Source organism: Sus scrofa, chromosome 14, assembly GCF_054392235.1.
Source record: "Sus scrofa isolate SSC_HxYL_T2T_F1_AM1 chromosome 14, Sscrofa_HxYL_maternal_Yorkshire_Landrace_v2.0, whole genome shotgun sequence".
NCBI classification, from domain to species: Eukaryota; Metazoa; Chordata; class Mammalia; order Artiodactyla; family Suidae; genus Sus; species Sus scrofa.
This window is the reverse complement of record NC_139396.1, coordinates 43,567,903-43,590,345: the sequence shown is the minus strand read 5'-3', so window position 1 is coordinate 43,590,345 and position 22,443 is coordinate 43,567,903. Positions and strand designations below refer to the sequence as shown.

At 41.2% G+C, this 22,443-nt stretch overlaps 1 protein-coding gene across 13 annotated transcripts; it reads right to left on the bottom strand.

The window, feature by feature from the left end:
- Nucleotides 1-731: 731 nt before the first annotated feature.
- On the bottom strand, nt 732-17,330 carry ZNF268 (zinc finger protein 268). Of its 13 annotated transcripts, none has more exons than XM_084993378.1 (7): nt 16,999-17,330; nt 16,757-16,848; nt 15,077-15,138; nt 14,931-14,957; nt 9,822-9,948; nt 9,468-9,554; nt 732-4,314 (listed from the first exon to the last, which is right to left on the bottom strand). In XM_084993378.1, exons 5-7 carry the CDS (start codon nt 9,931-9,933, stop codon nt 1,841-1,843), a joined length of 2,673 nt encoding a protein of 890 aa, XP_084849504.1. In that variant the 5' UTR covers nt 9,934-9,948; nt 14,931-14,957; nt 15,077-15,138; nt 16,757-16,848; nt 16,999-17,330; the 3' UTR covers nt 732-1,840. The 13 variants fall into 13 exon arrangements, with proteins under 13 accessions (XP_084849504.1, XP_084849503.1, XP_020928542.2 ...); XM_084993377.1 differs by having other exon boundaries at nt 15,077-15,131; XM_021072883.2 differs by having other exon boundaries at nt 732-4,329; nt 15,077-15,131; nt 17,149-17,330.
- Nucleotides 17,331-22,443: the final 5,113 nt, after the last annotated feature.

Here is a 22,443-nt window from a genome sequence, read left to right as displayed (position 1 = left end):
GTAGAATGATTTTTCACACATTTCAATAGCATCACTTAAAGGTATCCCTTAAATATACTGAGAGGATACCAGATTGCTCTAGTTAAGAGAGAAGTGAACAAGGATTAAAAAGTGATAATAATTAAAGCTATTCTGGATAATATGTGTAGAAGGAATGAATAAATAATTGCAAGATGCTACCAGAAAACAAATGCTATGTTTTCTTTTCTGTGCTCCTTAAGTCCATTGAAAATTTAATTTTTAGAGCATCTCAGCCAACTCCTGGCAGGGTACTTTGTGTTTGTTTTTATTTTTTTTTCTTTTTCTTTTTAGGGTCACACCTGTGGCATATGGAAATTCCCAGGCTAAGGGTTGAATTGGAGCTGCAGCTGCGAGCCTACCATAGCCACAGCAACTCAGGAATCTGAGCTTGTATCTGTGAACTATACCACAGCTCATGGCAATGCCAGATTCTTAACCCACCCTAGCAAGGCCAGGAATCAAACTCACACCTTCATGGATACTAGTTGGGTTCTTAACCCACTGAGCCACAATGGGAACTCCTGGCAGGGCATTTTGAATGATGATCCCATCATGACTACACACACTGTGAATTCTCTTAAAGGAAATCAAGATTCTATCCAGTGAGGGCTGAACCGGTTGTAACGACATGAAACGTGCACTATGTTGATTATATAACTAAAGAGGTAGCTGTCAGGCCCACTTACAAAGAGTACAAAATAGAGAAAAGGTTTGAAGCACTGAAATGCATATTTAATGCTGCATTATTCTAGTAACAAGTTGGATTTAAGAATGTTGTTATGCAGAGTAGAAATCCCTGGGAAAGGGATAGGATGGTATTCTTATCTAGCTAATTTATCTATTAAATGTGGCACTCACAAATAAAATGTCAAACTGCAAAAAACTCCTATTTATAGTAAAGAGAAGATAACACCTAAATATCCCCCTAGGTCTCATGATATAATCCTTATTGTTATCCCAATTATTACATTTATTTACACACTTTGAAAAAATCTGGTGTTTCTGCTGTGGTGCAACATGATCAGTGGCATCTCTGTAGCAACAGGACATAGGTTTGATCCCTGGCCCAACAGAGTGGGTTAAAGGACCTGGCTCCAATCTGATCCATGGCCCGGAACCTCCATATGCCTCAGGGTGGCTGAAAAAGAAAAATAAAAAAAGAAAGAAAAATCTTTATGTTCTTTTATGAACATGCCTATCATTGATAGTTAAATAGTTTCTCCAATCTTTTCCTAAAGGTTTGGAACATATGGAACATAATTTCCTTAAATTATGATTATTCTTTCCAAATGAATCAAAAAAAAATTTGAAGCAAACCCTCTTAATGAGGCTTTGCCCCATCTGCAACATTCATAGATCTTTTTTTTTTTTTTGGCTGAAGTTTTGTCAATTTTAGATGAAGAAATTCCCTAACTTATAGCATGATTTCTCCAAGGTATGAGCTTCGGATATTTCTAATTCATTGGTTCTGTATTTTCTCTCATTATCTTAATCCTTAATAAATTATGAATTCCAAAGGATTGTATTCTATCCTAATTTGTGTTATGGAATTTCCTTTTCATGAATGTTTAGTGTATTAAAAATGACTTTCTGACATTCACTTCATTCATATTTTTCCTCAGCTGCATGAACTTAAAGTTATGACTTCCACTGAGAACTTTCACAGGGTTAACTGAATTCATAGGGTTCCTGTGTACATTTACTGGTATTTTTTGTGTGTATAAAAAACCAGCTTACTGTGGATGCCCTTCCACATGCTGTACATACATAAAGTTTCTATTCAGTATGAGTTTTCTGGTGTACAATGTGATGATTTCATTTACAAAGTCTCTCTTCCGTTTGAACTTTCTCGAACTTCCTGTGAATTGACTTTCGAGACAAAGTTTCTTACATTTAATTCACCAATACATTCCTCATCTGCATGAGTTCTCTGATGCATAATGAGCTGTGACTTCCAACAAAAGGCTTTCCCACATTCAGTGCATTTACAGGGTTTCTCTCCTGTATGAGTCCTCTGATGTGCACTGAGAATTGATTTCTGAGAGAAGGTTTTTCCACATTCACTGCATCCATAGGGTTTCTCCCCTGAATGAATCCTCTGATGTACAATGAGCTGAGATTTCCTAAAGAAGGCTTTTTCACACTCATTGCATTCATAGGGCTTCTCTCTTGTGTGCATTTTCTGATGTACAACAAGCTGTAATTTTCCACTGAAGGATTTACCACACTGACTGCATTTATAAGGGTTTTCCCCTGTATGAGTTCGCTCATGCACAATAAGCAGTGACTTCCAAATGAAGGCTTTTCTACATTTGTTACATTCATATGGTTTCTCTCCTGAATGAGTTCTCATGTGTATAATAAGGTATGACTTGCTACTAAAGGCTTTCCCACACTCACTGCACTGGTAAGGTTTCTCCCCAGCATGAGTTCTCTGATGTGAGATGAGTTGATCTTTTCTATTAAAGGCTTTCCCACATTCACTGCATTCATAGGGATTTTCTCCTGTGTGAATTCTCTGATGTACAATAAGTTGTGAATTGAAACTGAAGGATTTCCCGCACTCACTGCACTCATGTGGTTTCTCCCCGGTATGAGTCCTCATATGTATAATGAGGTAGGATTTACTTCTGAAAGCTTTCCCACATTCACTGCATCCAAAGGGTTTCACTCCTGTGTGACTCCTCTGATGTACAATGAGCTGTGACTTCAAACTGAAAGCTTTTCCACACTGATTACATCCATAGGGTTTTACCCCAGTGTGTGCTCCCTGATGTACAATGAGCTGTGACTTGAAAGTAAAGGCTTTCCCACATTCACTACAACCATAAGGTTTCTCCCCCGTGTGTGTTCTCTGATGTACAATAAGGTTTGACTTTGTATTAAAGGCTTTCTGACAATCACTGCATTCAAAGGGTTTCTCCCCTGTATGAGTTCTCTGATGTATAATGAGCTGTGATTTCAAACCAAAAGTTTTCCCACAGTCACTGCATTCATAGGGCTTCTCCCCTGCATGAGTTCTCTGGTGTGAAATGAGTTGGTACTTCCGACTGAAGGCTTTCCCACATTCATGGCACTCATAGGGATTCTCCCCTGTGTGAATTCTCTGATGTATAACGAGTTGTGAGTTAAAACTGAAGGCTCTTCCACATTCACTGCATTCATGGAGCTTCTCTCCAGTGTGAGTCCTCATATGTATAATGAGGTAGGATTTGCTTCTGAAAGCTTTCCCACATTCACTGCATCCAAAGGGTTTCACTCCTGTGTGACTCCTCTGATGTACAATGAGCTGTGACTTCAAACTGAAAGCTTTTCCACACTGATTACATCCATAGGGTTTTACCCCAGTGTGTGCTCCCTGATGTACAATGAGCTGTGACTTGAAAGTAAAGGCTTTCCCACATTCACTACAACCATAAGGTTTCTCCCCCGTGTGTGTTCTCTGATGTACAATAAGGTTTGACTTTGTATTAAAGGCTTTCTGACAATCACTGCATTCAAAGGGCTTCTCTCCTGTATGAATTCTCTGATGTACAATGAGCTGTGATTTCAAGCCAAAAGTTTTCCCACATTCATTACACCCATAAGGTTTCTTTCCTGCATGAGTTCTCTGGTGTGAAATGAGCTGAACTTTCCTACTGAAGACTTTTCCACATTCACAGCATTCATGGGGAGTCTTCCCTGTGTGAATTTGCTGATGTATAATGAGTTGTGAACTGAAACTGAAAGTTTTCCCACATTCACTGCATTCATGGAGTTTCTCTCCTGCATGAGTTCTCTGATGAACAATGAAGTAGGACTTACTGCTGAAGTCTTTCTCACATCCATTGCATTTGTAGGGTTTTTCTTCTGCATGAGTTTGCTGATGTACCACAACATAGGACTTGGCACTGAAGGCCTTCCCACAGAAACTGCATTCAAAGGGTTTCCCTCTCATATGCACTGGCTGATATATGAGCTGTGACTTTCTGTTGATAGCTTTTCCAAATTCATTAGTTTCACTGTATTTTATTCCAATAACTGCTTGTTCATGTTTAGAATGGAAGAATGATTCCCTAACTGCATGAAACCCATTAGGATTCTTTCCAGCATAATTATTACTGAAATCTATATTATATTTCAAACTCTTTTCATGTGTGACACATGTATGAAGCTTTTGTCTTGAAGAAACATAATTTGCACTAAGAAGACATAGTCTTCCAAATGTAGTACACTGATAGCCTTTTGCAACACTTCCCAGCTTGACTTGTTTTTCCCGATGCCATTCCATATGATCAATTTCCCACACTTTATCTAGAAATGAAAATACTGTATCTTATAAATAGTAAAAGGATCATAGCATAAAATTGCCTTAAAAATGCCACGTCATAAGGTTTTTCTTTTAGTTTCAGATATCATTTCTGAATATAAATAAATCCTCAAGTGTAAACATACGCAAACTCCTGGGCACTGGGGAAAACAATGCAAAATGAAACATGAAAATTGGCACACGGAAATGACAATAAAGATAGTCTTGAGTTTTACAATTCTACAAAATGTCTTCTTTAGGAGGTACAAGAAAAAAATGAGCAAAATACAAAGAGGTAGAAAGGGATCTCTGGGCATTAGTTTAACTCAACAAATAACTGTTATATAGCTATCATGTGCCAAACATTGTGCTCAGGAGAAAGAGCAGAAACATAGAAGATTGGTTTACAGGCCTCTTGGGAATAAAGTTTCACTAAATACCCAAATAGATGAAAATAACTCACAAGAAACATCATCGTGATGTTTCAGAACACTGACGACAAGCAGCAGCTAGTAAAGCTTCCAGAGAAACCAAAAAAAGTTTCATACAATGGATCAAAATTTATAATGGCATCTGACTTCTCATTAGCATCACTACAGAGGAGAAAAAACAGAGTATTCAGGAATAAAGTTTAAACATTTTCAGAGGCAGAGGTCTCAAAATTTATATTAAATGCACCCTTTCAGAAGAAGATATTGTGAGAGGTGTACCAACAAAATAAACCAAGAAAAAAAATAACAATAAAAATAGCAAAGAACATCTGAAAGGAGATTCTAGGATAAAAACTATACACCCACGTCTTCAGAAAAATTAGGTAGGTTACACTGGAGCAAGTCAAATGACATGGGAATGATGTCACTAGGAAGATGAAGATGACAGAATCACGAATTTACTTGAATGTATTACAAGAATATTGAGATGTGAAGAAGATTCTGGGGTTAAATTAATTATAAATACATTAATGATACTGGAGAAAACTGAACAGGTAAATAAATAAAACTCAAGAGAAAAAATGATTTATAAACAAAAAATAACCATTGTTAACTTGCATGAGTTATTTGTGAGCAGAATTTACATTGTTGTGAAGATGTAAAAACTGAAGACTGATTTAACCAAAAGTATGAAATAGGATGATGGGAAGAACACTGTATATATCATGGAGTGCATAGGGGAGGAGGATGCAATAGAGTTAAATCTTTACCTTTCATACTGAGTAATTAGAGGAGAAAAATCAAGGTGCACTAAATAAACTGGTTATTTAGAAAACATGGAGGTAAATACTACAAGAAACATTTCTGTTTTTTGTTTCTGAACCCATGGCATACGGAAGTTCCCAGGCTAGGGATCGAATGGGAGCTGTAGCTGCCAGCCTATGCCACAACCACAGCAATGCCAGATCAGAGCTGCGTCTGTGACCTACACTGCAGCTCATAGCAACACCAGATCCTTAACTCATTGAGCAAGGTCAGGGATTAAACCCTGCATTCTCATGAATCCTAGTCAGGTTTGTTACCACTGAGCCATGATGGAAACCTACACCACAGCAAAGGGTTAATAAAAGAGATGAAATTGTTTTTCCCCGAGTGAATGAAAAGCAGAGGGGGCAGGGTGGACAATGCTGTTTAAAAACATTTTAAAAGAGCCTCAAATCCAAAGATACAAAGTAGATAGGGAACAGGACATGGACTAAGTCCTCAGGCACAATGACCAATATTTGGAGGTTAAATTGAGGAGTGAATGGGTAGAGTTGATTTGGATGTCTCAAAGTAATACACTGACCAAGGCAATGGACAGAAGGGAATTAAGAGAACAGAGTAGCAAGTTCAGGTTTGAAGACAGCACATCATATGATCTTCATAAGTCATTCCAGGTTTCCCTACATTCTAAATCTGTGTCCTCTTATCCATTCTGTTTGCAAATTTTAAATTATATTTCCCTAAACATTGCCAACTGGGGCACTACCCCTCTTCAACACACTAAGAAATGAATATGAGCATGCTATTTCAGTTTTTTAAAATTTTATTTTATGGCCACATTTGCACCATATGGAAGTTCCTGGGCCAGGGGTTAAATCTGAGTCGCAGCTGCAGCAATGCTGAATCCTTTAACCCTCTACCCTAGGCTGGGGTTAAACTTGCACCTCCACAGTAACTGGAACCACTGCAGTCAGATTCTTAACCTACTGTGCAACGGGGGCAAATACAAACATGTTTGACCATTTCAGTGCCTTTGGAAGAAGTATTACTGGCTATTACAAGGTCTTAAAGTCAGAAATGTTCCTACCAAGAAGAAAACAGGCCCATGAATAATAAATCTCTGATCTAGAATTAGCTTTGCTCATACATTTGGCTGTGTGTTGTCCCTAAAGTCTTTTGAAGTTCATGGTCACTGAATCTGTCAATTTCAGTTACTTTTCTCCTCCAATCCTGTTGCTGGTACCACACCCATCCTTATGTTTCCTTGGTTGACATCTCTGGCTTCCTTCATTTGATTTTCCATGAAATCTAATGAATTTGCTATTGAGCATTTTCTTTGCAACAACAATGGCAGAAAATGAGATGATTACTGGTATCTCAAGGGAAAGTATAAGGAATTCAAGAAATAAGGAAAGAAGTGGCTAGAAGACAGGATTCACAAGGATCACAAGATTAAAAATAATTTAAACATGACTCAAGGCTATAGTAAACATGATTACTGGCTGTGACTGAGCTTGAGTTTAGCTGCAGAAGAAAACAGAAAAGGAAATTATGCAGAACCCAGGGCTTACCAGGCCATGGCAACAAGAAGCCCTGGCACAGCTTACCCAGCCTGGGTTCCAGTGCACTGTAACCAGTGGCTTCCCTGTGGTACCATGGCTGCTGCTCTCCCAGATGGGCTTCCTGTTGTACCTGCCCTGTACTTTACTACTCTGTCTGGTGGATTATATGTGGATAACTCATCTTTAATCAAAGATCCCCAGACCATGAAGAACCACCAGAAGTGTTCACAGAAACAAGGATCCTAGACTTGCACTAATATAGTAGAAGAATAAAAATTGGGGTGACACAGTATTTTTGAAGACAGATGGAGAAAAAGAAGGGTGTGACTGGATGCTGCCTAGAAAAAGAGGTAGATGGTGGACAGTGCCTACATAATAGTCCTGCTGCCCTTTTCCCGGTGGCAGAAACCTGATTTTGTCCCCTTCTCCATCCTAAAGGCATGTGTGCAAGAAAATGGAGACCTCTCGCCATGCCTACCACCTTGATCAAAGGTGAAGCATGACTTATCTGAGCCAATAGTGATGGTCTCATTTCCATTGCCAGTCTTCTTTAGATAGGGGTATGTGATAAAAATCTAGTCTACAGAACAAGGTAAATCTACTGGGGCTTCCTGATACAGATTGTAATGCCTGATGAAAAGAGCCATGTGGGAAGAAAGAGTCTTTGTTAATTCACTGCCCACTGGTACAACATCTGCCAGCGGGAACTGTAGCAGTCATCTACGATGACACCAGAGAGGTTTATTATCTGAGGAGAACACTGACATACTGAGAATGGCAAGGCCATTTAGTGACTCAGTCACTCAGTTGTCCCTAGAACTGCCCCACTTAGGACACTTTGTGATAATAAATCACTTCTGATCAAACAGGCTGATTTAGGATTAATCAAAAATTGCAGCCATACCAATCCTAATGACACAAAATTACCTGCTGATTTGTCCTGCCATGCTTAGGACAGAACATAGAGGTGCTTAGGAAACATATCTGAGAGTAACATCAAGGTGAACTAAGAATATAATAAGAGTAAAAGGTGCACATTTGTAGCAAATAAGTAGGACAAACAAGAAATGAGATAATGTTAGCCTTTCGGGGAGGGGGGGTGGAATCGAGAAGATGGAGGCCTCGAAAGACTTATTTTTAAAGGACCGAAATACTAACAGATTATAGAAAGAATGGTAAAGAGAACTGTATATAAAGAAGACTCAAGCTCACTCCCCAATGCCAAAAAGAAGAAACAGGAGCAGAATAAAACAGACAGACAGGAAGGGGAGAGGGTATAACAGAGGGTTGGGGCAGTGGAAGAGACACTCCACCTCTGGTTTTTGTTTTTGTCTTTTCTAGGGCCGCACCCGCGGCATATGGAGGTTCCCAGGCTAGGGGTCAAATCGGAGCTGCAGCTGCTGGCCTACGTTAAAGCCACAGCAACACCAGATCCGAGCCTCGTCTGCGACCTATACCATAGCTCACAGCAACACCAGATCCTTAACCCACTGAGCAAGGCCAGGGATCAAACCCACAACCTAATGGTTTCTAGTCGGATTCGTTAACCGCTGCGCCATGACAGGAACTCCACACCTCCGGTTTCTGAAAAGCAGACAAGGGAGTGGTTCATGCAGGGAGGACAACCAGAGACCAATCAACCCAAGACCAAAGGGCAGATCAAAGGGAGAAAGGCCGTCAGTCCCCAACAGAGGAGGAGTTTCAATCTTCAGATTGGAAGTATTTTAAAACTTTCAATATACAGGGAAAGTGGAGAATATAAAAAGACCTTTTTAGACTCAGAGGGAAGAGCAAACGAGGCCAGTCAAGCATGAAGTCATGCAGTGCTGAAAGCGGGATCAATGGGGTGTCACATGAGTAAGGACGAGGGAAAGGCTTCAGGCAGGATAAATGATATTATCAAATGATGCAGGAATACATTTAGAAAGGACAGTGATGACAAAATGATCAGCAAGGAGAAAGAGAAGGGTAGAATCTCCTAATAAATAGGTTTCAAGGAGAAAGAAACCAGAACTGGGGTTGTTGAATATAAATGTAAGGAATTTTAAAAAGATGGAGTTCTTGTTGTGGCTCAGCAGAAATGAATCTGACTGGCATCCACAAGGACAAAGGTTCGATCCCTGGCCTTGCTCTGTGGGTTAAGGATCCGGCGTTGCCGTGAGCTGTGGTATAGGTCACAGACGAGGCTCAGATCTGGCATTGCTGTGGCTGTGGCATAGGCCCAGTGGCTACAGCTCCAATTGGACCCCTAGCCTGGGAAACTCCATATGCCATGGGCAAGACCCTAAAAAGACCAAAAAAAACAGAAGTAAAAGTGGGTGAATGTCACAGAGAGCATCATGGCAGAACTCAGGCCAATTCTGAATAAGGAGGCAAAGATCTAAATGTCCTGACACTCACCTGGATGGCCCTGACTTGGGATTTGCATCAACCGTGGCTCTTCTTGTTCCAACTGGAAAATGATCCTGGGTTTGGTGTGCTGATACCCTGTGAATGGAAAATCACAGACAACCTGAACCAAAGCCACCTGGGATGTAGGACTCAGGATGGGGAAGAGGCAGCAGGATGAAGCTGCCCTTCTGCACTCTGGGCACAGTTCAGCCAGCATATCCTCATGCCAAAGGGAGAATGAGAAATCTTGGCCTCTAAATATAAGCCCCAAACCACCAAGTATTTTATAAAGTCACCCAGCTTTCAGCAATCAAGGGGAAGATAGAAGATTACACACAATTCTCTCAAGGAGGCCATACCTACCCAGGGACACCAGGTTGCTATAGTTCTCCAACATCACACTCCTGTATAGGTGCTTCTGAGCTGGGTCCAGCAGTTGCCACTCCTCCCAGGTGAAGTCAACAAATACATCCATGAAGGACAATGGTCCCTGAAATAGCATATCCCTATTCAATCTCAAATTATCTTACCGAGTTTGTCATGAACAAAAGTCTGCCAAGGGTGTCCATTATTAACATGCTATTTTGAGAAAAAAACAAAAATGTACTAAAAACATCCCATCAATGTGCAATGTTACGTTAGTTAACTTTTCATTCAACAAATGAGAAGACCGTGTACCAGGTGTTCAACTAGGTGCAGGTGATATAAAAATGGATAAAAGACTGTCCTGCCACAAGAAGAGTTCAGCACTGAAGAGGAATGCAAAGTTAAATATACAGAAGTGCAACAGGGAGTCAAAGACGCTGAGACAAAAGGCCACATGGAGAACACGACAGAGGAGTCGAGAGCTGTGTGGTAGAAAGGGTCATACTGAGTCTGCGCACGGGGACTGCAAGAGCCACCACTAAGGAGAAGACATAGCAAAATTAGGTGGAATAAAAAAGGGAACAGCTCTAAGCAGCAGCCACTTCGTGGGGCAACGGATCTGAATGTCAAGATATCCAGTTGGCAAATAAGCGTATGAAAAGACGCTCAACATCATATGTCATCAGGGAATTGAAAACTAAAACAGTGAGAAACTCTTTATGTCTCAGATGGCTAAAATTTTCAACAAACTGACAACTCCAAATTTGAAACCGAAATTTCAAATTTGATATGACATAAACATCCAAGAAGCTTAACAGACTCCCAAAACTATGAACTCAAAGAAATTTAATATAATCAAAATTTCTGTGCATAAAGACAAAGAGAGAACCTTGAAAGTATCAAGAGAGAAATGATTTGTCACATACAAGGGCTCCTCAGTAAGATTATAAGCAGACTGCTCATCAGAGCTTTTGGAGACCAAAGGCAATGAACCCATACATTCAAAAGAGTGGAGAGAAAGCAAACTGTCAGCCAAGAATCTTGTATCTGACAAAAATGGTCCTTCAAAAGTGAGGTGGAAATTAGGACATTCCCAGAAAAACAAAACGGAGTTTGCTACCACTAGACCTGCTTTGCAAGAAATGCTCAAGGAAGTCCTGCAGGTGAAATAAAAAGGCACTGGAATATATCCTGAAGCTGTTTGAAGAAATAAAGACTTGAATAAAGGTAAATACATGAGCAATTATTAATGCCAGTATTATTTTAATTTTGATTTGTAACTCTACATTTTCTTTTTCTACATAACTATAAAGAGACTACTGCTTTTGAAATAATTATTAGTTTATGCTTTTGGGGCCCACAATGTACAAAGATGTAATCTTGTGACATTGACAACCAAAAGAGGTGGGACAAAGCTATAAAGGAGCATAGTGTTTGTATGTTATTGAACTTAAGCTGGTATAGATTCAAATTAGAATATCATAACGTCAGTACGTTAAATGTATATCATGGTAACCACAAAAAATAATTATAAAACTTACACAAAAGCAAATGAGAAAGGAATTTAGACATTTCACTACAAAATTTCACTTAAGGAGTTCCCGTCGTGGCGCAGTGGTTAACGAATCCGACTAGGAACCACGAGGTTGCGGGTTCGGTCCCTGCCCTTGCTCAGTGGGTTAACGATCTGGCGTTGCCGTGAGCTGTGGTGTAGGTTGCAGACGCGGCTCGGATCCCGCATCCCGCGTTGCTGTGGCTCTGGAGTAGGCCAGTGGCTACAGCTCCGATTCAACCCCTAGCCTGGGAACCTCCATATGCCGTGGGAGTGGCCCAAGAAATAGCAACAACAACAAAAAAGACAAAAAAAAAAAAAAAAATTTTTCACTTAAACACAAAAGACAGTAATACAGGGACTGGACAACCAAAAAGCTATATGGCATACAGAAAACAAATAGCAAAATGACAAAAATAAGTCCTTCCTTATGAGTAATTATGATAGGCATAAATTAATTAAAATTTCCAATGAAATGACAGATTTTCGCAGCATGGATTAAAAATATGACACAACTATAAGCTGTCAATGAGAAATTCACTTTAGATATAGAGACACAAAGACATAAGCCAGGCACAAAAAGACAACTACTGTATGAATTCACTTATATGAGGTATTTAGAGTAGTTAAAATCATAGAAACAGAAAGCACAATTGTGGTTGCTAGAGGCTATGGGGAAGGGGGAATTGGGAGTTATTGTTTAATAGGTACAGAGCTTCAGGTTTTTTTTTTTTTTTTTTTTTTTTTGTTTTGGTCTTTTTAGGGCTCTGCTTGCCTGTTTTTCTTTCTTGCTTTGCTTTTTTTTGGGGGGGGCTGCCCCTGTGGCGTATGCAAGTTCCCAGGCTAGGGGTTGAATTGGAGCTGCTGCTGCCAGCCTACATCACAGCCACAGCCACAGCCACAGCAATGCTAGATCCCAGTCATGCCTGGAACCTATACTGCAGCTCATGGCCAGGTCAGATCCTTAACCCACTGAGCAGGGCCAGGAATGGAACCTGTGGCCTCATGGATGCTAGCTGGGTTTGTTACTGCTGAGCCACAAAGGGAACTCTGAGCTTCAGTTTTACAAAAGAAAGAATGTTATGGAGATGGATGGTGGTTATGATTGCCAACATTATGAATGTATTTAATATCACTGAATTGTCACTTAAAATGGTTAAGATGATAAAAGGAAATATATGTGCAGCATATGTATGCTTAAAACTACAAACAGTGGTTTCAAAAAATAAAAGATCTTGGAGTTCCCATCATGGCACAGTGGAAACGAATCTGACTAGGAACCATGAGGCTTCGGGTTTGATCTCTGGCCTCACTCAGTGGGTTAAAGATCCTGTGTTGCTGTGAGCTGTGCTGTAGCTGTGGCATAGGGGAACCTCCATATGCTGCAGGTGCAGCCCTAAAAAGCAAATAAATAAATAAAAGTTCAAAAAAAAAAAAAAAAGAAAGATAAAGGGTGTTCATGAATTAGAAAACTCAATACTGTTAAGATGCAAATTATCCCTAATTTGATTTATATTTATTTTAATTACAATCAGTCCTAACAAGCTTTTTTGCATTTATCCACAAATTCTTCTACAATTAATATGGAAAGGCAAAAAAACAGCCAAAACAAATATGAACAAAGACGTAGCACTTCCATTAGCCCACTTTAAGACTTTCTATACAATCAAGATTAGACACAAAGATCAATGGAACAGAAAAGAGAGCCTAGAAACAGACTCACATAAATGCTGTCTCTTGCTTGCTGTTGCTGCTGGTGTTTTCCACCACAGCATGCAGTGGCTTGATGTGCAACCTCAGTTCCCAGACCAGAGATTGAACCTGGGCCACAGTGGTGAAAGAGCTAAGTTCTAAGCACTAGACCACTAGGGAACTCACATTGATTCTTGATTTTTTTTCACCCCCACAGACAGAGAAGCAATTCAACACTGAAAGAATAATCTTTTCAACAAATGGTGCTTGTAGACTTGCACATTCACAGATGTAAAAAAACAAATCTCAAAATATACCCTAGACCTTATACAAAAATTAACTAAAAATGGTTCACGGACTTATATGTTAAAGGTCAAATTGTATAGGGTCCAGAGGAAATTTTCTTTTCTTTTTTGCTTTTCAGGGCCACACTTGTGGCATATGGAAGTTCCGAGGCTAGGAGTCGAATCAGAGCTGCAGCTGCCAGCCCACACCACAGTAATGCTGGATCCAAACTGCATCTGTAACCTATATCACAAGTGACGGCAATGCCAGATCCTTAACCCACTGAGAGAGGCCAGGGATGGAACCCGCATCCTCATGGATGCTAGTCAGGTTCATTACTACTGCAACACAAAGGAAACTCCAGGAAAAAACTTTTTTTAATTTGTGACCTTTACTTTGGGCAATGAGATTTTTAGACATGACGCCAAAAGTAAAACCCATTTTATTTATTTTTTGTCTTTTTAGGGCCACACCAGTGACATATGCAAGTTCCTAGGCTAGGGGTTGAATAAGAACTACAGTTGCAGGCTTGTAACACAACCACAGCAACATGGGATCCGAGCTGTGTCTGCAACCTATACCACAGCTCACCGCAATACTGGATCCTTAACCCATTGAGTAAGGCCAGGGATCGAACCCACATCCTCATGGATACTAGCCGGATTTGTTACTGCTGAGCCACAACTCAAACACCCAAAACCCATTTTAAAAAATTAAAATTGGGGGAGTTCCCGTCGTGGTGCAGTGGTTAACGAACCTGACTAGAAACCATGAGGTTGCGGGTTTGATCCCTGGTCTCGCTCAGTGGGTTAAGGATCTGGCGTTGCATGAGCTGTGGTGTAGGCTGGTGGCTACAGCGCCGATTAGACTCCTACCCTGGGAACCTCCATATGCCACAGGTGCAGCCCTAGAAAAGACAAAAAGAACAACAACAACAACAACAACAAATTAAAATTGGGAAAATGGACTCTATCAAAGCTAAAATGTTTTGTTCTGAATGAAGAGTTTTGAAACCTGTTGACATCTGACAATATATCACTTTAGAGCCATAGGTAGAGGTCAATCACATCTGTGAGATTGGGTCAGTTAGATGAGTTGATGAAAAAATAAGTTGTGACCCCCCACTCACGCCAAACATAAATATTAATTCTAAAAGTAGTGTGAATCTAAATGTGAACAAAGAAAAACGTCTTCATGAGCTTTGGATAAGATAAAAGTTCTCAGACTGGACACAAAAAGCACTAGCAATAAAAGAAAAAAAACCCAGGAGTTCCCGTCACAGCACAGCAGAAACAAATCTCCTAGGAACCATGAGGTTTCGGGTTTGATCCCTGGCCTCACTCAGTGGGTTAAGGATCTGGCATTGCCGTGAGCTGTGGTGTAGGTCCCAGATTCGGCTTAGATCTGGCATTGCTGTGGCTGTGGCGTAGGTCGGCACCTACAGCTCCAATTCCACCCCTAGCCTGGAAACCTCCATATGCTGCAGGTGTGGCCCTAAAAAGACAAAAGACAAAAGACCAAAAAAAAAAAAAAAAAAGAAAAAAAAAGAAAAGAAGTAGCAATAAGAAGCAACTTACCCAGGACTTGGTGGTTTTCAACTGCTCCTGGGAAATAAATAGCCATTCAAGGACCCGCTCTGTCCTGGGACTCCTGTGCCTCTGCCCCTCTCCTCCAGGGAGAGGCCTCTGCTCAGTGGTCTCCTCACCCAGGATGGATTCCTCACCTTGGGGCTTTTTGATCCTCTCACATGCACTGTCTCGTTCCTGGAGAGGTGGGACCTGCAGACTCAAGAGCGGGCTTAGAGTTAGTGCACATCTCCCCTGGGTGAATGGGGTCTACATACTGGGCAGTGCCTCTTGGGGCAGAAGGGAAAGGACAACAGTGCCCCACCCCAGGCTGTGCACAGGCCCCCGGGAGCTCCCAAAGCACAGCAACCGCCCTAAGCTGTAAACAGCTTACAAAGAACAAGATGACAGGTGCTAAGTAGTAAACGACCCTGCTTGAGGCAGGTGCACATGGTAACAGATTTCAGATGAGACGGCCTGTTTGTCAGTAGCTTCTTCTCTCATATCTGGATGTCCATGAACAACTCATTTTTCTCACTTGAGTCTTACTTGTTGGTATTAAGCACTGAGATGAACAGTTCACTTACCGCCCACTGAGTCTTACATTTTGGTGTTAAACACTGAGAGCAGGACACTGGCAGTGGAGTTTTTAAAATCTCCCAATGAAAAACAAAATCGGCCTCCCAGGATAGTCAAAAAAAAAAAAAAAAGCCCAGAGACGTACACAAACAGCCCCAGGGGTTGGTTTCCTTACCAACCTCAGGAGCTGGGCAATGTGACCTGACCAAAGAGGGCAGTGCCCTGCAACGAGCCACACACCGCACATCTCCCAAGTCCCCAGGAAGGGTGCACCCCCCACAGGAGGACACCTCCCAGGTGGAATCTGAGGGGACCAAAACAGATGTTACGCCAGATCCATAACCCACTGAATGGTGCCAGGGATCAAACCCTGCATCCTCACAGATACTAGTCAGGTTTGTTAACTGCTGAGCCACCACCGGAACTCCAAAATCCAAGTTTTTAATGTGATCCTCAAAGCCATGTAGATCTGGCCTCTGCCTATGGCCCTGGCCTCATTTCTTAAAACACCCTCCACCACCACCATCACCCACAATCCCCACACACATTTCAGCAACTGTAAAGTGTTAAAAGTTCACCAACAGACTAGATCACTTCAAACCTCGTAAATCTGCCTGTTACCTCCTTTTCCTAAGCTGACCTTCAGTCCCTTGTTCACCTCATTCACCTTTCAAATATCAGTTTAAGACTCTCTTATTCATCTCTAAAGCATTTCTTGGGGTGTCCTTACTTCCAAAGCTGACACTGCGCTGAGTGTCCCCACACACTTGCACAGCTCTCATAGGACCCCACCACCCACTTATCACTGTACTTATACATTTATTTCCTTGCCTACCCTCCGCACCAGACCATTGCTCTTCCAAGGAAGGAACAATTTATCTTTGCATCCTTCACACCTGCCCTAGGGTCCAGCAAACAAAAGACAACAAACAAAACTGTAGAATAAGTGAATAAACAAGTGAAGCCAAAGATCTTAGACACAAAGAAAAAAAGAAAAACATAAGTGTTGAAGAAATTGGAAGATGGATGATTAACCTCTTGTTTAACTCAAGGTTCAAGATCAAAACTGGCAGAAAAGAGACTACAGGAAGGAGTAAATTAACAGTCTGATGACAAGAAGGACTTCTGGACGGCCTAACATCATCTAAAGGAGGCCATGTGGCTAGGAAGCTCCGTTCGACCGACCCTGAAAGAAACGTAATGAGCACAGGTCGGCGTTCAGGGAGATTTTTAAAAACGGGAGAAAACCCCCTACTCACCCAGATGGCAGCTGTCCGGACCCTGGCGGCCATCCCCACGGCCAATTCTGGCCGGTTCTGTGCGCCCTGCGGGTGATGGCGGGACCCAAGGGCTGTGGGAGAAAAGAACCATGAGGGAAACGGACTCCCTGCCGCTTCCACGCCCACAAGGCCCCCCGAGACCCTGCACCTGCCCTCCCCACAGCGGAGCCTGCTTCCCTCATAGGCTAGGGGTTCCGCACGTCCGCCCACCAAACACGCACGCGATCGAGCTAGGGCTGCAAGGCAGGCCAGACTAGTACTGTCCCGCCGCCTCAAAACTTGAAGGGACCCCAACCCCTGGGGGGGCGGGGCAGCGCTAGGCTGCGTGGAGGACGAGCTCCGCAGCCGATCTCCCCGGCGGTCAGGTCTACTTGGTCCTCGCCCGTGACTCTGAGGCTCCCGCTCCAGTGCTTCCACCCCTGCCCTGACGGCAGACGAGGTCAGCAGGCTCCAGCTCAAGTCACCGCGACGGTCAGAGGCCGCCGTCTGCTGAACAAGGCGTTCCTGATCCGTGCTGAGCCAAAGCCGGCCGCTAGGGACGCACAGGAAATACGTCAGCGCGACCAAGGGGCGGGGCGAACTACGGCTCTCAGAAGCATCTGCGGGCGTATTGCTGTGTTGGCAGACCGGCTTTAAATATGCGGAGAGTTAAAATAATGACATTAATAACATAAAGACGGGAGGAGTGTATATTGAGTTAAAGCGTTATATGACTCTTTCTTTTCCGCCTGGCAAAAACCTTAATTTACACTTTATAACGCAAAGATTTGAGAAAAATGATGTTTTTATGAAAATTAAATTTATTTACCAGAAAAATTAAGAGTGGCATTGTTTTCCTTTTTTTCCTTGGGGTGGAAGAATCTTTTAAATGTCTGGCTTAATATAAAACAGCTGGATTCTCCCATGTGCTTCTGCATTCAATATATTGAATATGTTGGTTTTGTGGAAGTATGTTAAAAAAATCTGGCCTCACATAGGAATGTAATTAGAAACAGAATATTTTAATATAGATAGATAATTGTGCGTATTCTCCTTAGATAAAGGTGAACAAGTAGTTCAGTTGCAGTATACAATCTGAAACCATACAGGTGAATTTTTTGTACTCTATTAAAATCCATTGGTCAATCTTGCACTTTAAATAGATGGATTTATTATGAATGCTTTTTTTTTTTTTAGGGCCATACCAGTGGCATATGGAGTTCACAGACTAGGGGTCTAATCCGAGCTGTAGCTGCTGGCCTATGCCACAGCCACAGCAACACCAAATCCCAGCCAGGTCTACCAGTGGGCAACACCGGATTCTTAACCCACTAAGCAAGGCCAGAGATCAAAACTGTGTCCTCATGGATACTAGTCAGATTAGTTTCTGCTGAGCCGCTATGGGAACTCCAATTATCAATGATTTTGTAGCATCCTGCGATGGTCATTTGGAAAATATTAGTTCACTGACTACTGCAGATCTTCGAACGTTGACTTCTTTCATTATACAGTATGAAAACTTGTATTCACTAATATCATCATTGATCTTAAGTATTGGGAATCTGTGAAGTTCACACTGGCAGATACAAAATGTCCAAAATTCTTTTTTCTCTTGAAAATTAATTTTATATTGGCAAAATACACCCTCATCTGTTTCCCCTGAAGTGGCACTTGGTTGATTTCTAGAAAACGTCTGCCCTGCCTCCAGATTGTCTTATCATTCATTCCTTCTTTCATGCACAGTTCAGCTCCCAGCTCAAATAATCACGCAAGTGGGCAGAACAGTATGTAGTGTGATATTTGCTGCATAGGTATTAAAAAGACATGGACCCAAGAGTTGAGATATAATAAAAAGTATTTTTCATTGTGCCCTCAAGGACATCTGGAATTGAAAATGGTCCTTTTCTTCATTTTTAACTTTGAATGTGGCTTCTGATAAATACACTTTGGCATGCTGAATGCCCACATTATCAGTGCAAATTCAACACAATAAGTAACATCTTAAGTTTGGAGTGCTAGTACTCACTGTACAATTCTTTCAACTTATTTGTAAGTTTGAAATTTTTCATAGTAAAATGTTGGAGGAAAATATTGTGAAAAAGGCAAACTTTTCTGGAGTTCCCGTCATGGCTCAGTGGTTAACGAATCCAATTAGGAACCAAGAGGTTTTGGGTTAAATCCCTGGCTTCACTCAGTGGGTTAAGGATCCAGTGTTGCCATGAGCTGTGGTGTAGGTCGCAGACGTGGCTTGGATCTTGAGTTGCTGTGGCTCTGGCATAGGCCAGCAGCTACAGCTCTGATTAGACCCCTAGCCTAGGAACTTGCATATGCCATAGGTACGGCCCTAGAAAAGACCAAAAAAAAAAAAAAAAAAAAAGGAAAAAGGCAAACTTTTCAATAAATTGTGGAGAAACAATGCGATAGCTATACAATAGTAGGAAATAGATGGCTGTCTCACAATAAATTTCAAATAAATCCTAAGTAGGAGTTCCTGTCATGGCTCAGTGGCTAACGAATCTGACTAGGAACCATGAGGTTGAGGGTTTGATCTCTGGCCTTGCTCAGTGGGTTAAGGATCCGGCGTTGCTATGAGCTGTGGTGTAGGTTGCAGATGTGGCTCGGATCCCGTGTTGCTGTGGCTCTGGCATAGGCTGGTGGCAATGGCTCCAATTGGACCCCTAGCCTGGGAACTTCCATATGTGGGAGTGGCCCAAGAAATGGCAAAAAAACAAACAAACAAAAAAATCCTAAATAGATTAAATATCAAATGTGGAAAGGAAGATTCTAAATGATTTATGTTGAAATGTCGAGTTAATCATCCTTTGCCCACTGATTTGTTAACAGATCTCTATGTGATACTAAGTTAGTTTTCTGTGCTGTTGTAACAAATTCCCAGGAACTTGGTGGCTAAAACAATACAAATTTATTTTTGTACAGTTCTAAAGGTCAGAGCTCTGGCACAGATCTTTCTGGGCAAAATCAAGGTGTTGGCAGGGTTGCATTCCTTTCTAGAGATTCTTGTGGAAAATTATTTCCTCCCCCTTTTCAGATTCTAGAGCCCACATGTGTTTCTTGGTTCATGGCCCCCATCTTCCACCTTCAAAACCAGCAGGAAAGAGTTGAGCCTTCAAGTCACATCACTCTGGCCTCCTTTTCTGCTTTCTGCTTCCTGCTTCCACTTTTAAGGACTCATGTGATGAAACTAAGCCACCTGGATAATCCAGGATAATCTATTTCAACGTCAGCTGATTGGCAAACTTAGTTCCTCTTTGCCATGAAAGATAATATATTCATAGGTCGCAGGATTAGGATGTGGGTGTCTTTCAGGAGCCGTAATTTTGCCTACCTCGTATATGTGAGTTTCTTTCTCATCCTTTATTTTGTTAGGTTGATATTGCCTAAAATAGGGGTCTTCAAACTTTTTCTGTAAAAGGCCAGCAAATTAGTTTTCTAGACCTATGGTAATGGAGTACCAGAGGGTGACTTAAACAGCAGAAATCTGTTTTCTCACAGTTGTGGTGGCTGAAAGTCAGAGGTAAAGCTGTCAGTGGAGCTGGTTGCTTCTGAGGCCTCTCTCCTTGGCTTGCAGAGATGGCTCTCTTTCCCTGGGCCTCATGCCACCAACCCTCTGTGCAGCTCTGGGTCCTAATCTCCTCTTCTTATAATGAGACAGTCATATGGGATTACGGCCCAACCTAGTATCCTCATTTTGACTTAAAATTTTTAAATTTTAAGTGACCTTCTGAGAAACTGGGGATTAGGACTTCAACATGGGAATTTGGGACCATAATTCAGCCCATAACAATCAGCAATATTTTAGGTTTTTAGGTTTGCCGTAAACTTTTTTTTTTTTTTTTTTTTAAGGCCGCACCTGAGGCATATGGAGGTTCCCAGGCTAGGGGTTCAATCGGAGCTACAGCTGCTGGCCTACACCACAGCTACGGCAATGCAGGATCCAAGCCACATCTGCAATCTATACCACAGCTCACAGCAACGCCGGATCCTTAACCCACTGAGCAAAGCCAGGAATTGAACCTGCAACCTCATGGTTCCTAGTCAGATTCGTTTTCGCTGTGCTACAGTGGGAACTCCATAAACTATTTTTTTAAAATTAAATTGAAGTATAATTGATTTACACTGTTGTGCCAATTTCTGCTGTACAGCAAAGTGACACAGTCATATATATATACATATACATATATATATATATATAATATATATATATGTATGTATATATGTTCTTTTCCTCTTCTTGTCTTCCATCATGTTCTATCCCAAGAGACTGGATATAGTTCCCTGTGCTGTATGGCAGGACCTCATTGCTTATCCATTCTAAATGCACCAGTTTACACCTACTAACCCCCAAATTCCAGTTCATGTCCCTCCCCCTCCCCTTTGGTAACCACAAATCTATTCTCTATGTCCCTAAGTCTGTTTCTGTTTTGTAGATAGGTTCATTTGTGCCATATTTTAGATTCAACATACTCGTGATATCATATGGTATTTGTCTTTCTCTTTCTGACTTAATTAGCATGAGAATCTCTAGTTCTATCCATGTTGCTGCAAATGCTATTATTTTATTCTTTCTTTATGCTTGAGTAGTATTGTGTGTATGTATAACATCTTCTCAATCCACTCATTTGTTGATGGACATTTAGGTTGCTTCCATGTCTTGGCTATTGTGAATAGTCCTGCTATGAACATATGGGTGCATGTAACTTTTTGAATTATAGTTTTGTCCAGATATATGCCCAGCAGTGGAATTTTTGGATCATATGTTAGTTCTGTATTTAGTTTTCTGAGGAACTTCTATACTGTTTGCTATAGTGGTTGTACCAACTTACATTCCCACCAACAGTGTAGGAGGGTTCCTTTACACCCTCTCCAGAATTTGTTATTTGTAGACTTATTAATGATAGCCATTCTGACTGGTGTGAGGTGGAAACTCATTGCAGTTTTGATTTGCATTTCTCTAATAATTAGTGGTGTTGAACATTTTTTCATGTATCTACTGGTGGTCTATATGTCTTCTTTGGAGAAATATCTATTTAAGTCTTCTGCTCATTTTTCAATTGGGTTGTTTGTATTTTTGTTGTTGAGTTGTGTAAGTTGTTTGCAATATTTTGGAGATTAAGCCCTTGCTAGTTGCATCATTTGCAACTGTATTCTTCCACTCCATATGTTGTCTTTTTGATTTTTTAAAAAATGGTTTCCTCTGCTGTGCAAAAGGAAGTTTGATTAGTCTCATTGGTTTATTTTTGTTTTTATTTCTATTGCCTTGGGAGGCTGACCTAAGAAAACATGGTTTTTGTATGGTTGATGTCAGAGAATGTTTTGCTTATGTTCTTTTCTAGGATTTTGATGGTGTCTTATCTTATATTTAAGTCTTTAAGGTATTTTGAGTTTATTTTTTTGCACGGTGTGAGGGTGTATTCAACTTTCATTGATTTCTATGCAGCTGCCCAGTTTTCCCAGCACCACTTGCTGAAGAGACTGTCTTTTCCCAATTGTGTATTCTTGCCTCCTTTGCCAAAGATTAATTGACCATACGTGTCTTGGTTTATTTCTGGGTTCTCTATTCTATTTCATTGGTCTGAATCTCTGTTTTTGTACCAGTAGAACACTGTCTTGATTACTGTAGCTTTGTGGTATTGTCTGAAGTCTGGGAGAATTATGCTTCCGCTTGG

Excerpts from the sequence above, each read along its gene's own strand:
- ZNF268 (XM_021072878.2), bottom strand. The coding sequence starts at position 16,959 with ATGAGGGAAGCAGGCTCCGCTGTGGGGAGGGCAGGTGCAGGGTCTCGG. Across the intron at positions 15,132-16,756 it reads TCCGGACAGCTGCCATCTGG|GTCCCACCTCTCCAGGAACG; the intron begins GTGAGTAGGGGG and ends TTGAGTCTGCAG. Across the intron at positions 4,315-9,467 it reads CCCAAGTCAGGGCCATCCAG|ATAAAGTGTGGGAAATTGAT; the intron begins GTGAGTGTCAGG and ends TTTCATTTCTAG.